Genomic DNA, 17,306 nt, shown 5'->3' on the forward strand with positions numbered 1-17,306 from the left:
GTTAACTTGATATTTCAATAAAACCAACTGAATTATCCAAAACGTGTATTTTATATTTGTTTACTGCATGTTTACCTCTTTTAGGTAGAATCATGCTTCTTAACATTTTGTGTGAATAAACTAGGTAATTAGTGTTAACAGTTGCTAAATGTATGGTTATCACACAGAATACTTCCACCAGGACTTGTCTATGCAGAGAACCCTACCGTGTACAAAGTCCTGTTCTAGATGGTGCTAGGCAGATTTGGACAACTCTTCTTCCACCAACTTTGTAAAGCCCTTATTTAAAAAAAAAAAAAGTGTATCTTTATAAACTTCATGAAGATGACAACTGTAAAGAAATGGCTCCCTGTTGCAGTTACCCCCCACTTTTTGCCTGATACTGATGCTGACTTGACTGAGAAGTGTGCTGGGACCCTGCTAACCAGGCCCCAGCCCCAGTGTTCCTTCACCTAAAATGTACCATTGTATCCACAATTGGCACACCCTGGCATTCAGATAAGTCCCTTGTAACTGGTACTTCTAGTACCAAGGGCCCTGATGCCAAGAAAGGTCTCTAAGGGCTGCAGCATGTCTTATGCCACCCTAGAGACCCCTCACTCAGCACAGACACACTGCTTACAAGCCTGTGTGTGCTGGTGAGAACAAAATGAGTAAGTCGACATGGCACTCCCCTCAGGGTGCCATGCCAGCCTCTCACTGCCTATGCAGTATAGGTAAGACACCCCTCTAGCAGGCCTTACAGCCCTAAGGCAGGGTGCACTATACCATAGGTGAGGGTACCAGTGCATGAGCACTGTGCCCCTACAGTGTCTAAGCAAAACCTTAGACATTGTAAGTGCAGGGTAGCCATAAGAGTATATGGTCTGGGAGTCTGTTTTACACGAACTCCACAGCACCATAATGGCTACACTGAAAACTGGGAAGTTTGGTATCAAACTTCTCAGCACAATAAATGCACACTGATGCCAGTGTACATTTTATTGTAAAATACACCACAGAGGGCACCTTAGAGGTGCCCCCTGAAACTTAACCAACTAGCTGTGTAGGCTGACTGGTTCCAGCAGCCTGCCACACTAGAGACATGTTGCTGGCCCCATGGGGAGAGTGCCTTTGTCACTCTGAGGCCAGTAACAAAGCCTGCACTGGGTGGAGATGCTAACACCTCCCCCAGGCAGGAGCTGTGACACCTGGCGGTGAGCCTCAAAGGCTCACCCCTTTGTCACAGCCCAGCAGGACACTCCAGCTTAGTGGAGTTGCCCGCCCCCTCCGGCCACAGCCCCCACTTTTGGCGGCAAGGCTGGAGGGAACAAAGAAAGCAACAAGGAGGAGTCACTGACCAGTCAGGACAGCCCCTAGGGTGTCCTGAGCTGAGGTGACTCTGACTTTTAGAAATCCTCCATCTTGCAGATGGAGGATTCCCCCAATAGGGTTAGGATTGTGTCCCCCTCCCCTTGGGAGGAGGCACAAAGAGGGTGTACCCACCCTCAGGGCTAGTAGCCATTGGCTACTAACCCCCCAGACCTAAACACGCCCTTAAATTTAGTATTTAAGGGCTACCCTGAACCCTAGAAAATGAGATTCCTGCAACAAGAAGAAGGACTGCCCAGCTGAAAACCCCTGCAGCGGAAGACCAGAAGACGACAACTGCCTTGGCTCCAGAAACTCACCGGCCTGTCTCCTGCCTTCCAAAGATCCTGCTCCAGCGACGCCTTCCGAAGGGACCAGCGACCTCGACATCCTCTGAGGACTGCCCCTGCTTCGAAAAGACAAGAAACTCCCGAGGACAGCGGACCTGCTCCAAGAAAAGCTGCAACTTTGTTTCCAGCAACTTTAAAGATCCCTGCAAGCTCCCCGCAAGAAGCGTGAGACTTGCAACACTGCACCCGGCGACCCCGACTCGACTGGTGGCGATCCAACACCTCAGGAGGGACCCCAGGACTACTCTGATACTGTGAGTACCAAAACCTGTCCCCCCTGAGCCCCCACAGCGCCGCCTGCAGAGGGAATCCCGAGGCTTCCCCTGACCGCGACTCTTTTGAACCTAAAGTCCCGACACCTGGGAGAGACCCTGCACCCGCAGCCCCCAGGACCTGAAGGACCGGACTTTCACTGGAGAAGTGACCCCCAGGAGTCCCTCTCCCTTGCCCAAGTGGAGGTTTCCCCGAGGAACCCCCCCCTTGCCTGCCTGCAGCGCTGAAGAGATCCCGAGATCTCTCATAGACTAACATTGCAAACCCGACGCTTGTTTCTACACTGCACCCGGCCGCCCCCGCGCCGCTGAGGGTGAAATTTCTGTGTGGACTTGTGTCCCCCCCGGTGCCCTACAAAACCCCCCTGGTCTGCCCTCCGAAGACGCGGGTACTTACCTGCAAGCAGACCGGAACCGGGGCACCCCCTTCTCTCCATTCTAGCCTATGTGTTTTGGGCACCACTTTGGACTCTGCACCTGACCGGCCCTGAGCTGCTGGTGTGGTGACTTTGGGGTTGCTCTGAACCCCCAACGGTGGGCTACCTTGGACCAAGAACTGAGCCCTGTAAGTGTCTTACTTACCTGGTTAATCTAACAAATACTTACCTCCCCTAGGAACTGTGAAAATTGCACTAAGTGTCCACTTTTAAAACAGCTATTTGTCAATAACTTGAAAAGTATACATGCAATTTTGATGATTTGAAGTTCCTAAAGTACTTACCTGCAATACCTTTCGAATGAGATATTACATGTAGAATTTGAACCTGTGGTTCTTAAAATAAACTAAGAAAAGATATTTTTCTATATAAAAACCTATTGGCTGGATTTGTCTCTGAGTGTGTGTACCTCATTTATTGTCTTGTGTATGTACAACAAATGCTTAACACTACTCCTTGGATAAGCCTACTGCTCGACCACACTACCACAAAATAGAGCATTAGTATTATCTATTTTTACCACTATTTTACCTCTAAGGGGAACCCTTGGACTCTGTGCATGCTATTCCTTACTTTGAAATAGCACATACAGAGCCAACTTCCTACATTGGTGGATCAGCGGTGGGGTACAAGACTTTGCATTTGCTGGACTACTCAGCCAATACCTGATCACACGACAAATTCCAAAATTGTCATTAGAAATTGATTTTTGCAATTTGAAAAGTTTTCTAAATTCTTAAAAGACCTGCTAGGGCCTTGTGTTAGATCCTGTTTAGCATTTCTTTTAGAGTTTAAAAGTTTGTAAAAGTTTGAATTAGATTCTAGAACCAGTTGTAGATTCTTAAAAAGTATTCCAACTTTTAGAAGCAAAATGTCTAGCACAGATGTGACTGTGGTGGAACTCGACACCACACCTTACCTCCATCTTAAGATGAGGGAGCTAAGGTCACTCTGTAAAATAAAGAAAATAACAATGGGCCCCAAACCTACCAAAATACAGCTCCAGGAGCTTTTGGCAGAGTTTGAAAAGGCCAACCCCTCTGAGGGTGGCAACTCAGAGGAAGAGGATAGTGACTTGGAGGACAATTCCCCCCTACCAGTCCTATCTAGGGAGAACAGGGTCCCTCAAACCCTGACTCCAAAAATAATAGTCAGAGATGCTGGTTCCCTCACAGGAGAGACCAACACCTCTGAAATCACTGAGGATAGCCCCAGTGAAGAGGACATCCAGTTAGCCAGGATGGCCAAAAGATTGGCTTTGGAAAGACAGATCCTAGCCATAGAAAGGGAAAGAAAAGAGATGGGCCTAGGTCCCATCAATGGTGGCAGCAACTTAAATAGGGTCAGAGATTCTCCTGACATCCTAAAAATCCCCAAAGGGATTGTAACAAAATATGAAGATGGTGATGACATCACCAAATGGTTCACAGCTTTTGAGAGGGCTTGTGTAACCAGAAAAGTAAACAGATCTCACTGGGGTGCTCTCCTTTGGGAAATGTTCACTGGAAAGTGTAGGGATAGACTCCTCACACTCTCTGGAAAAGATGCAGAATCTTATGACCTCATGAAGGGTACCCTGATTGAGGGCTTTGGATTCTCCACTGAGGAGTATAGAATTAGATTCAGGGGGGCTCAAAAATCCTCGAGCCAGACCTGGGTTGATTTTGTAGACTACTCAGTAAAAACACTAGATGGTTGGTTAACTGGAAATGAAGTGTGTGACTATGTTGGGCTTTATAATTTGTTTATGAAAGAACACATTTTAAGTAACTGCTTCAATGAAAAGTTGCATCAGTATCTGGTAGACCTAGGTCCAATTTCTCCCCAAGAATTGGGAAAGAAGGCAGACCACTGGGTCAAGACTAGGGTAACCAAAACTTCCACTGGGGGTGACCAAAAGAAAGGGGTTACAAAAACTCCCCAGGAGAAAGTGGGTGACACTAGAAACAAAGAAAAAGAGTCCTCTGTAGGCCCCCAAAAACCAGAACAGGTGGGTGGGCCCCAAGACACAACCCAAAACAAAGGTGGGTCCCAGGGTAAGAACTGGGATGCCACTAAGGCATGGTGCCACAACTGTAAACAGTCTGGGCACCACACCAAGGACACTTCTTGTCCCAAAAACAAACCCCAGAACAAAATTCCAGGGGTAACCAGTGTAGCCATTGGAGATGACTCCTCAGATGAGGAGGTCTTCATAGCTTTCAACTGGAAAATGGGCCCAACAGGTGAGTTGGAGATTCCAGAGGGAAGTAGACACTTCCACCACCTACAGGTGAATGGAATCCCAGCCACTGCCCTGAGAGACACTTGTGCCAGTCACACTATTGTGCATGACAGGCTGGTGCTCTCAAACCAGTACATCCCAGGTGAGATGGCCAGAGTAAGAGTTAGCCCAGACAGGGTCACTAATAGGCCTGTGGCTCTTGTGCCCATAGAAGTGGGTGGAACTTTTAGCTGGAGAAGGGTGGTAGTCAGTACAGACCTCCCCCTTGATTGTCTCCTTGGAAATGACTACCCAGAGGTTAGTCAGAGCCTAAGAGAAGAACTGGTCCAGGGCCAGTCCTCTCCCAAGGATTCTGGAGTGCCTGCCTCTGCAGTAAATGCAAGTAGGCCCCAGAGGAAAAAGAAAAGGAAACAGAGTAGGAAAGGTGGACAACCTTTAGCCAAGGTTCCAGCAAGCCAAGGAGATTCTGCTCCAGTAGGGGAGAACTCCAAAAATGGCTCTGATAAAGTCCAACCTGACCCACAAGAAGTCCTGGCTAGTCAGGCAACTGTTAAGCCTGAGTGGGTGGCTCCTCAGCTAACAGAAGAAAGAGTGGAAGAAGGGTGTTTACTACAAGATGTGGTAACCCCCCACTCTAATACAGCAGACAGGCACCCTGAACCCAAAGAAGCCTGTAACTTAGCCCCTTCCCTTGTAGGTGAAGAGCTAAAGGTGTGGTTCTGGGCACTGACAGCTGTCAGTGGCCTCTGCTGGGTGTTAGCCTTTATGGCTGCACTATCCTTGGCATGGTGGTCTGACCCCATGCCAAATAACAAGTTAGGCCCCCTGACCCTGTTGGTCATGGTGGGGTTACTCCAGCTCTGGGTAACCTCTTTGGGTAAGCTAGGGGTGACCCTGGCTAAGATAAGATTAGCAGAGGTGGATACCTCTGACCTCAAAATAGAGAGAATGGGTGAAGACATAAAAAGCACAGACAAGAGGCAGTTCAGACTAGGTCCTATCACTGTGGAAGTGGGTCAGTTCCCCAGAGGGAATGACCTGAACAGGAGGATGTAAGGCAGAGTAGGCCCTGCAACAAACCAGCCATTTCCTCTACTCTTCCTCGCCTGACAGACTAGGAAGACTCTTCCAGCGTTGGCTGAGTCTCCTGGCCTGTGGGCTGGGGGGGGCTTGTGTAAAGAAATGGCTCCCTGTTGCAGTTACCCCCCACTTTTTGCCTGATACTGATGCTGACTTGACTGAGAAGTGTGCTGGGACCCTGCTAACCAGGCCCCAGCCCCAGTGTTCCTTCACCTAAAATGTACCATTGTATCCACAATTGGCACACCCTGGCATTCAGATAAGTCCCTTGTAACTGGTACTTCTAGTACCAAGGGCCCTGATGCCAAGAAAGGTCTCTAAGGGCTGCAGCATGTCTTATGCCACCCTAGAGACCCCTCACTCAGCACAGACACACTGCTTACAAGCCTGTGTGTGCTGGTGAGAACAAAATGAGTAAGTCGACATGGCACTCCCCTCAGGGTGCCATGCCAGCCTCTCACTGCCTATGCAGTATAGGTAAGACACCCCTCTAGCAGGCCTTACAGCCCTAAGGCAGGGTGCACTATACCATAGGTGAGGGTACCAGTGCATGAGCACTGTGCCCCTACAGTGTCTAAGCAAAACCTTAGACATTGTAAGTGCAGGGTAGCCATAAGAGTATATGGTCTGGGAGTCTGTTTTACACGAACTCCACAGCACCATAATGGCTACACTGAAAACTGGGAAGTTTGGTATCAAACTTCTCAGCACAATAAATGCACACTGATGCCAGTGTACATTTTATTGTAAAATACACCACAGAGGGCACCTTAGAGGTGCCCCCTGAAACTTAACCAACTAGCTGTGTAGGCTGACTGGTTCCAGCAGCCTGCCACACTAGAGACATGTTGCTGGCCCCATGGGGAGAGTGCCTTTGTCACTCTGAGGCCAGTAACAAAGCCTGCACTGGGTGGAGATGCTAACACCTCCCCCAGGCAGGAGCTGTGACACCTGGCGGTGAGCCTCAAAGGCTCACCCCTTTGTCACAGCCCAGCAGGACACTCCAGCTTAGTGGAGTTGCCCGCCCCCTCCGGCCACAGCCCCCACTTTTGGCGGCAAGGCTGGAGGGAACAAAGAAAGCAACAAGGAGGAGTCACTGACCAGTCAGGACAGCCCCTAGGGTGTCCTGAGCTGAGGTGACTCTGACTTTTAGAAATCCTCCATCTTGCAGATGGAGGATTCCCCCAATAGGGTTAGGATTGTGTCCCCCTCCCCTTGGGAGGAGGCACAAAGAGGGTGTACCCACCCTCAGGGCTAGTAGCCATTGGCTACTAACCCCCCAGACCTAAACACGCCCTTAAATTTAGTATTTAAGGGCTACCCTGAACCCTAGAAAATTAGATTCCTGCAACAAGAAGAAGGACTGCCCAGCTGAAAACCCCTGCAGCGGAAGACCAGAAGACGACAACTGCCTTGGCTCCAGAAACTCACCGGCCTGTCTCCTGCCTTCCAAAGATCCTGCTCCAGCGACGCCTTCCGAAGGGACCAGCGACCTCGACATCCTCTGAGGACTGCCCCTGCTTCGAAAAGACAAGAAACTCCCGAGGACAGCGGACCTGCTCCAAGAAAAGCTGCAACTTTGTTTCCAGCAACTTTAAAGATCCCTGCAAGCTCCCCGCAAGAAGCGTGAGACTTGCAACACTGCACCCGGCGACCCCGACTCGACTGGTGGCGATCCAACACCTCAGGAGGGACCCCAGGACTACTCTGATACTGTGAGTACCAAAACCTGTCCCCCCTGAGCCCCCACAGCGCCGCCTGCAGAGGGAATCCCGAGGCTTCCCCTGACCGCGACTCTTTTGAACCTAAAGTCCCGACACCTGGGAGAGACCCTGCACCCGCAGCCCCCAGGACCTGAAGGACCGGACTTTCACTGGAGAAGTGACCCCCAGGAGTCCCTCTCCCTTGCCCAAGTGGAGGTTTCCCCGAGGAACCCCCCCCTTGCCTGCCTGCAGCGCTGAAGAGATCCCGAGATCTCTCATAGACTAACATTGCAAACCCGACGCTTGTTTCTACACTGCACCCGGCCGCCCCCGCGCCGCTGAGGGTGAAATTTCTGTGTGGACTTGTGTCCCCCCCGGTGCCCTACAAAACCCCCCTGGTCTGCCCTCCGAAGACGCGGGTACTTACCTGCAAGCAGACCGGAACCGGGGCACCCCCTTCTCTCCATTCTAGCCTATGTGTTTTGGGCACCACTTTGGACTCTGCACCTGACCGGCCCTGAGCTGCTGGTGTGGTGACTTTGGGGTTGCTCTGAACCCCCAACGGTGGGCTACCTTGGACCAAGAACTGAGCCCTGTAAGTGTCTTACTTACCTGGTTAATCTAACAAATACTTACCTCCCCTAGGAACTGTGAAAATTGCACTAAGTGTCCACTTTTAAAACAGCTATTTGTCAATAACTTGAAAAGTATACATGCAATTTTGATGATTTGAAGTTCCTAAAGTACTTACCTGCAATACCTTTCGAATGAGATATTACATGTAGAATTTGAACCTGTGGTTCTTAAAATAAACTAAGAAAAGATATTTTTCTATATAAAAACCTATTGGCTGGATTTGTCTCTGAGTGTGTGTACCTCATTTATTGTCTTGTGTATGTACAACAAATGCTTAACACTACTCCTTGGATAAGCCTACTGCTCGACCACACTACCACAAAATAGAGCATTAGTATTATCTATTTTTACCACTATTTTACCTCTAAGGGGAACCCTTGGACTCTGTGCATGCTATTCCTTACTTTGAAATAGCACATACAGAGCCAACTTCCTACAACAACATTTAGGAGAACAAACAAAAAAAATCCAGCAAAAATAAAGCTTCGTTGGTGAAAAAATCCTGCAAAACGTAACTTTTGCAAGAGCATTTAGTCACAAAAAAATCTTTTACCGAAAAAGTCTGCTATATCCATCGCAGTTGTTACTTCCACAAGTCTCAACTTTAAAGTTGTGAACATAGCACATCTGTGCCAGTGGAATTTAGAATTCTCAAATCCCGAGTTTATTTCTGAACGAACATTACCGCTTCTATGGGATTCATCTCGGACAATAGCATTGTAAGAGTCAGATTATCTGGAGCACTGCTTCTTTCATACTGCTTATGGAGGACTCGTGCTTCTCTTCTCCCTTCCTTTCTTCACTCAATCGTCAATCCTCAAAACCCAACCAGGAAGGAATGACTGACCCAATAAGTTTATTTGAGGATCAAGTGAAAAAGGAAATTGCCTGATACATAAATGCGTTTTCGTTTGTGAATTATTGCGTAGACTACATTCTAAGTCCTTTTCATAGCTCAGAAAATGCAGTGTGACAGAGTACCACATATTTGGAAGCATGGTACTTTAGGTCTCCTCGATCACTGGACCCCTGAAGTAATTTTCCACGTAATATGCTAAGCCGTGTATATCATTTTTATTCACCAGTTGTCCCACTCATGTAGGATCTCCCAGTCGTTAAACACATCATGAAAATCTGAAATACATGTTTTCATCTTAAAAAGGAAGACACACACAACAAAGAACGCGGAACGAGGTGAAATGGGTTATTAAGTGGCAATTCTAAAAAAAAAGAAGAAAAAAAAATGGAATAAGGTAAACTGAGCCAGGCTAGGTAGAAGCTTTGTAAAGCTGTACCTTAAAGGAAAGGAGATTCAAGCATGAGCCTGTGAGTTTCTGACGACTTGGTATCGCCACCTTTACTTTGGGTTAATTTTCCACTGTTTGAACAACTCCCCCTTTATGCTCAAGAACAGATGGTGTCTAATACTAATACAGTGAATAATGATCCATTCTTATCACCCACTTTAGTGCCTGTTTGGTCTTCTAAAGACTGCTACTTTTCAAATGTCTTCGGAGAAAGACCAGTCACAGAACAATCTGCTGCTTTCCATATTATTGACATTTTACCAGGAAAGATAAAGCATTTTGAGTTTCCAGCAATTTACCCATCACATGACGTGGGCATACTCTAGACTAATAAATCAGCTATCCTTCTCTTGCTAGAAAATAAACTCCTCCTTTTGAAATGTACATTTCAGCCTCCTGAGCGATTTCATACTCATCTACACTAACGTGGGCCCTTCTTCATGCTTTTCGTTTCTGATAACGTTTTTTAAAAAAATAGCATTGCCAAAGGCAATAGGCCTGCCTTTTCAGTAGCGTTACCCAATACATGTGCACATGTGCATCATGAAACAACTTTGGCCCCGCATTGTGATATGTACATGTAAGCGTCTGGATATGGCAGACATTTTGTTTTAGTTAACCAATCACAGATGGCATATTTTTTAAGGAAGAGAGCATCCTGGCAGCAAACTGCAGCTTCCAAGCCCTCCGACACAGGGAAAAAAATAACGACTGGGAATGGGGCAACTGTATAGTGCGCAAGGTGAAGTACAGACCGTTGGGTGTAAGGAGCAGCATGGACAAGCAACAGAGGAGTGGGATTTGGGTACGGACGGGGCGTTATGCAATTAAAAAAAAAAAAGCCCATTGGGAATGGCACAGGTGTAGAAACCAAAGGTCGGGTTTGGGGAGAGCAGCACTGTGAGCTTTTGGGGGTGGGGATGTGAGGGGGAAAGCTGCACATGGAGGACAGTCCAGGAAACAAATACAGTGGGATGCTAAAAGAAACAAGCATTTGCAATGCAACGGGTACTTCGAGTTAGAGCTATTAGTGTTGTAAACTCCTAACCGGACTTTTCTTGCCACATTAAATAAATAAAAAAATGAGCGCGAACGCACTGTTTGAAACACAGCGAGGCCGCGCTGCGAAATAAATAGAAAAAGTATTGCAGAAACCATACGGAAAACATGGACCCTCATATGTTTCTAGTAGTTTACCGGTGCTCTCGAGGAGTGGTAAACACCGGAAAAGGCATAATGTATGCATGCCTTTCACGAATGAAAACAAGCAGATTTTAAAAGGCAAGCCCACGAGCCAATAAAAGTGACTGATGTAACATGGGCGTGGTTTAAATCCCCCTAAAGAGAGATTAGAAAAGGGACAGAGCACTTTGCGCTTACCCCTAAAAAGTAGTACACTGGTTTGGAGCCATAGAATGATACAAGTCATCCAATCGTAGGGATGGTAAAAAAAAAAAAAAAAACTGTGCTCCAGGGAGGGCCCAAACACAGGTAGCGAAAGCGAAGCAATATAATAAAATGCAAGTAAATGAGATGGACAAGAAAGCCAGCCAATAATGAGTGGGCTAATCCAAAATCGCAGTTTGTCTTTGACAACAGGCAGCTGTCTGTAGGTGAGACCTACTACTAACCATTTCTTAATGCTTCATACCAAATTCTAGTTTTCAAAGCGTGTAAATCCCGTTAATATATCATGCTATTTAACAGTACTAAATTTACTTTCCTCTGAGGGGTCAAAGCTTAATTCAGCATTATTCGGATTAAGATTAGTGACTTGCAGATCGCTTCCAATATTAGCAACCAGCGTTTAACTCGCGTAGCCATCCACTGATTGGAGTGCTTTTTACTCAGTCAGTCTTCTAACACAGACTTTGCTTTTGGCCAGGACATCTTGTGCTCCCTCTCTGCATGTTGCCTGATCAGAGCCATTTGTTTTTCTTAGCTGCCTACCATACATAACTATGTAGAACATTTTTTAGAAATACTATTCCTTCCTTTATACTTGGAAATGTGTTTCCTCCAGCTAGCAGCGTTTTTGTGTGTTGAACTAGACCAGATTTGAGGGAAGAAGGAAGCTCAGGATGCAAAGGTAACAAGCATTGGCAAACCCGGTAGGTCTGGCCTTAGCAAGCCTGCAAATTTAACAGTTTTTTGTTCACATGCATGAAATCTATAAAAGTAATACATTAAATATACCGCCTTTTAAAGGTTACATGGTTTTATGTGCAAAGAATCGAGTAAAAATGATCAATCGGAAAAGTTAATGGGGAAAAAAAACAGCATAACGGACCAAGCCCATGACACTGAATTAGACTAATTTGATGCCGATGTGCACATGCAAACTATCAATCACATTTGGGTAATCCAGTGACTAAAGTGGGCTGATCCATTGCCCTGTGCTGCATACTATGGTGGACCAAAGCAAAATGTGAATGACAGGTGAACAGACAAAGAGATAGGGACTGACCGAAAGCCTCTGTATGTGTAAATATATAATTTATAATACAACTAAATGTGTTTTGTTATGAATTTATAGGAAAACATGAGGCTAGCGAGAACAGAAAAGTTGGCTCTAGTCCAGACCTAATAAAAAAAAAAAATGACCTTCATGGTGATCATGGTACTTAGTCATTGCTCACCCTCCTTTACATACCCACCCAACCTTGCATGTAGGGAAACACCTGTAAGAGCTGGTTTGGATGGCTAGTGACGTCTGGGTGTAGAGTGAATGTACGTATTTAGAGGTTCCTGCTGGGGTTGTCACCAAACTCTTAATGTGATCACATTCTTCTAGAATAACGTTATTCGGGTCCTGCTTACTGTGCAAACATTTGAAACTAATTGTGAATTAGGGAAAGCAAGGGGCAGTGGATTAACTGTAAAGATCATTTTTGGAATGTCTTCTTCTTTTTTTTAACCTCTAAGAGCCCTGCATGAACAGGAGACAATATTCGGGTTAAGTGAATACTGATGTCTGCAATACCAAAACTAATTTGCTTTTGTCTTAGTTTGACTTCTGTGATATCAGACACTAATTTGCTTATCCTTTTTGGAGATATTTCTGGACCAACATTTATGGAAATGTAACCATGTGTGCTGTGGTCTTCCTGAGCAGATTCCTCAATGTATACTGGAGGTCCATGAATACTGGTATGAATGCGTGGTTCAATGAAGGAGGGATGGGTAGATGGCACAGATATATATCAATAAAAGCAGTCATGTGCTTTACTCAATCGGAGGACTTGATTCTATATCCTATGACTTCTACTGATTTCTTAGTTTGTCTTGTTTATTATCCCTCTCAGGATATCTCCTGCCTTAACAGAGATGCCTCCAGAGTGGTGATGGTGGATTGTAACAAAGAGGCATTTCGCTTGCAGCCATTTAATGGCCTGGCTCTAAAGAAGTGGGATGGAAACTCTGATGACAGAACACTGTTTGATCTTGCTGCGTTCCTAAAAAGTAAGAATTTTTAAGGTGGGAATCTTGCACATCATTATCCATGGGCAGTAGAACACCACATGGGCTGGTGGGGCAGTCTGGGTGCAAAAGGGTTGTTTGTTAAGCTCAGATTCATTTCCTTGCAAGACACCCCGTAGATCTGTGCTTGCCTCGGTCTGTCTTCTAGGTCAAACCTAACCAAGGAGGCATTAGAGCACATTGTAGGTTAGAAATAGTACAGTAAGCGATGAGATGAACAGCAAAGCGCTGCTGTTTTAAGAAAGGTAAACAAGAATTGATCATGCAGGCTTGGCTCATTTTTTTGAAGAACCCTTCAAATTGTAATGTCAATCTGCTGTGGCTAATTGCACGGTTTCCTGTCTGCTTTGTAAAGAATGCCGCTGGACAATTGTTCATTGATCCTTAAAAACATGTACTTTTGGCATCAGAATTACCTTGATTCAATGTAACTTAAAGGTCATAGTGTGGTGTGAGTGCATAATTTAGCATTTCCCTGCACTCGATGTCTGCATTCAGATACTATCTTGTCTCCATGGGCTGTGTTATGAAACATTTAGCTTGTGCGCTTCAGCATGTGACATTGTAAATGCTTAAGCTGCATTTTGGGAATCTCTGATTTCATGTAAAATATCAGCAATATTACCTTGGTGGGATATTCCTATCACACTTAGACGGAGTGTTGCCCAGCTTTGCTGTTGTGATCCGTTTGCTCTAATTCTCATACCTATCTGCCTTTCCATCTATAGCCATTGCTTTAAGCGGAGTCGATGATGTCCGAAGTGTACTGGAGAATTATTCCCTTGAGGAGGACCCCCTGGAAGCCTTCAAACGCCGACAGACACAGTTAGAACAGGTCCGTGGTTACTTAGAGTATGGGCAAGATGAATGACTGAGATGTGTTGAGATAAGCAAGATTTTTTTTTGCAGGGCACTACTACTCCACCAGTTTGTTCATATACATAGATCTGTCATTTTTTGATTTTACTTCAATAGGAGATGCTTTGAGTTCTCTTGAAGAGGTTGTTTTAAACTAAATCAATTTTAGGGTAATGCAAACCTCCTTGATAGTGTGCTGTGAGGTGTTAATTATTTTTCTGACGATCTATGAGTCTGGGTAATAAGTGTTGCCCTTATGGGGAGGTTTTCAATAAAGGTGGCTGTGTTTTTTTAATGTAAAAAGTTCTAGGAATTTTGTGAAGCTGTATGAAGAATTAAGGTGCATGATTTCTGAGGATTTTTCTTAAGATTTATTAAAAGTCTTTTGTGTTCTAAGAGTCACTTTGTATAATTTATGTAAGTTAGGGGGTCCTTTTACAGGAGAATTTAGACATGCAGTGAGTTGCCCATATTCAGGGAATTCTGCTTGGGGAAGAATTCTTTTCTTGAGGTAGTTCAAGGACAATTTGAAATAAAGCTATGGGTTTGTTACTGAAAGGATGGTGTAAGAGTATATTGATTTGCGGTTTTCAGTTTTGATTAAGATTGGGGCCAAGGGGAGAGGATTAGTGTTTTAGGATTGGGAACGGATTTTGTTACAACTTTTTATTGGTAGGGAGTTTTATGCCTTGACAAAAATGTTCTCTATATTTTGTTCTAACTAACGAATGCCCAGATTTAATCTTCTCAATACGTTTGTGCAGGAGGAACAGCAGCGCCTGGAGAACCTCTCCAAGAACAAAACACAGCCGTTCATCCTAGGCTCCCTAACCAACCGCCTGTGGCCACGTTCCAAGCAGCAGTGAGCATGCTGTTTCTGTCCCACCCTCAAGCCGAATTCAAGATACTTTTGCTGGAGAATGGAATCCAGGAGAGGCCCTTTGGATTGAGGGAAAAGACTGCTTATGGACATGTTTGCCCCTGTGGCATAGCCACCTGTCGGAGAGAAACCATCAGGAATAGTATGGCCGACCTGCCAGTAGAGTTTCAAGCTGCTGTTTCATTAAGGCATTCCAGCCTCACTCTCTCTGGCCCACAGCCCGTACTATGATAAGGGAAAGGATCATCCACCCATCCTGAAAGCAACTATATATCCAGACACCATAGTAAGAAGAGAAAAGGTTAATCCCCAAGCTGACATGGTTTGCCCATTTACAGAGGAAGCTTTGTTGAAAGCACACACTTCAATGTTTCTATTCTGCACAGGAATGTCATGCCTTGGATGCAGAGGACAATTCTGGTTTCTTAATATATTATTTTCAGCGTGTACAGGAATAAAGACTATGGTTGGTGGCAACAGAATGTGTGGGCTGTGTGTTTTATCTGTTCGGTATCCGCAAGTGAAACTCCAACAGGAAGCAGGGTGTTGCCTACAAAAGGGGTTTGCCTTACATAGTGCTTGTTTTCTCTAAGAAATTTTAATTTTATCTTCCAAGGCATGTGTGGCTGTAGTTACACATGCTCTGCAAACTCCTGCCATCTAGTGTTGGGTCCAGAGTTGTGCAAGTTGTTTTTCTTCAAAAGTTTCTCGAGTCACAAGGTTAAGTGACTTCTCCTCTCCCTGATAATGCACATAAGCATCGATTCCATTGTTAGATTGTTTTCTCTGCACCATCAGGTTCGGTTTTGCGTGCCTTTGCTCTGTTTTCATCTGCATCACAGTTCTATCTTCAGTCCCGCTTCGAATCCCTTCCGTTGGTATTGTTTGCGCTCGCCTTTTTCCATCTACGCATTGCTGAATAACCATGCCTGTTTGACCAAAGCCTTTTTGTGCCACCGCCCTTTGGGGTCAACCTTCAAACTCCATTCCAGTTTTCCAACAATGCTCAACTTGTGTGGAACGCACGCATTTTTGGTTCTGCTTGCGTTGCCAAGCAAAATACCCTCACCCAGACCAACACTTGGTGTCCAACTTGTGCTTGACTCCAGACCACAAGGAATCCAACTACAATGCGTGCAAGTCTTTCCGATCTGAGAAGACACTTTGGAATAGTAGCGTTCGTCACGAGATGTCCTGCAGAACCAGTGACCACACTCATGGCATTCTGTGAGGAGCACGGGCAGGAGCAGCCACCTGTTGAAGAAGAGGAGGTGTTCTCTGTCAACGAAAAGTCCAGCTCAGAGTTCGAGGTTGATCCTGAAATGGAGGACATTACACCACATCAACCTGTGAGTATGGTACCCCCTCTCCTCCAACCCAAGCAGACCAAAAAACCTTCTGCACCTCTGGTCGCAGAATCTGAGCTCCTTGATCTATCACTGCTGACTGCCTAACCAAAAAACCTTCAACACCGCTGGTCGCAGAATCTGAGCCCCCGGGTCCACCACCACTGATGTCTGGCCATTGTCAGTACAGGAAAACCGCTATGGATGTCCCACCCTCATAGCCATTGCTGAAAGCACATTTGAAGCTGAAACCTTTTGACATCAACCTCCTTGCACTGAGACAAGCCATCCGCACACCTCGAACTTCGGTGCTGACCCAGCAGTCTACTTTCACCACCTCGATAATACCTTCCACCTCCAAGCCGAACTTCTGGGAGCCGAAAACATCAAAATCGAGCCCCACACCCACTTCTGATCCACAATTGGGACTCATTCTGCACAAGCTGGAGGAAAAGTTAAACACTCAGCAGAAAAATATCTGCATCCAAACTGGGACTGGACGAATTCTTGCAAAAGCTTCTTCTCCTCTACTACCAAAAAAGAAAGCTTACTTATAAAAATGCGTTGGACATGCCAATCCCTCATAAAAGGACCCATGTCTCTTTCCACCATCTTCACCTCCACCATTACCAGACTCTCCTTTATCACCACTGCCTCCTCCAGGGGATATCCTAAATATTTCACCCCATTGGTTGCCAAACTCAGATACTGGTAGATACGAGGGGGTGGGCACAAGGAGATGATCCCTGGGACACTTACGACACAGATCCCTATGCTTATACCGATCCTGAACTTTATCCTGCTTGCCCTTCTCCCCCCGAGGATGCTATCTCTTATCAAAAGGTTTTAGATAGGGCTGCAGCTTTCCACATTGTAGAACTACATAAAGAGCCACAAGAGAACGACTTCCTCTTTGATACTGTGTACAATACATTTGTCTACCCAGTATCTATGGTAAAAGGTATGCTTCGGCATACCGGTGACCTATTTAAAGACCCTATCGGGCTACAGTTATAACACCTAGGGTAGATAAGAAATATAAACCTGTACCATTTGTTCCTATTTTCATTAAAGGACAGCCATTCAGACTTTCTGGTTGCCACAACAGCATGTAAGAGAGCCAACTCTCAAGCCACTGGAGTAACCCCACCCCCAGACAAGGAGAGCAAAAGAATTGATGTTGTGGGTTAAAAGGGTTGCAGCTCAGGCTGCCAACCACTGGTATATTGCCAATTCCCAAGCTCTTCAAGCAAGCTATGATCGCACCCCTAGGACAAAAATGAAAGAACTACTCCAGTATCTCCCAGAGGAACATGGAAAACATGGCCAACAGTTAATTTGAGAAGGACAAACCATCCCAAATACCTCCATACGGTGTGCACT

General features: G+C 45.8%; 1 protein-coding gene across 1 annotated transcript in view; it reads left to right on the plus strand.

Moving 5' to 3' along the window:
• TIMM50 (translocase of inner mitochondrial membrane 50) overlaps positions 1-15,059 on the plus strand; it is a 248,473-nt gene extending 233,414 nt beyond the window's left edge. The window contains exons 9-11 of the mRNA XM_069206953.1: positions 12,665-12,821; positions 13,568-13,674; positions 14,462-15,059. Coding sequence (XP_069063054.1) covers positions 12,665-12,821; positions 13,568-13,674; positions 14,462-14,563 — 366 coding nt within the window. The 3' untranslated portion in view covers positions 14,564-15,059. The remainder of the gene's footprint in view (positions 1-12,664; positions 12,822-13,567; positions 13,675-14,461) is intronic.
• The last annotated feature ends 2,247 nt before the right edge of the window (positions 15,060-17,306 follow it).

This window comes from Pleurodeles waltl, chromosome 9 (assembly GCF_031143425.1).
Source record: "Pleurodeles waltl isolate 20211129_DDA chromosome 9, aPleWal1.hap1.20221129, whole genome shotgun sequence".
Taxonomy (NCBI): domain Eukaryota; kingdom Metazoa; phylum Chordata; class Amphibia; order Caudata; family Salamandridae; genus Pleurodeles; species Pleurodeles waltl.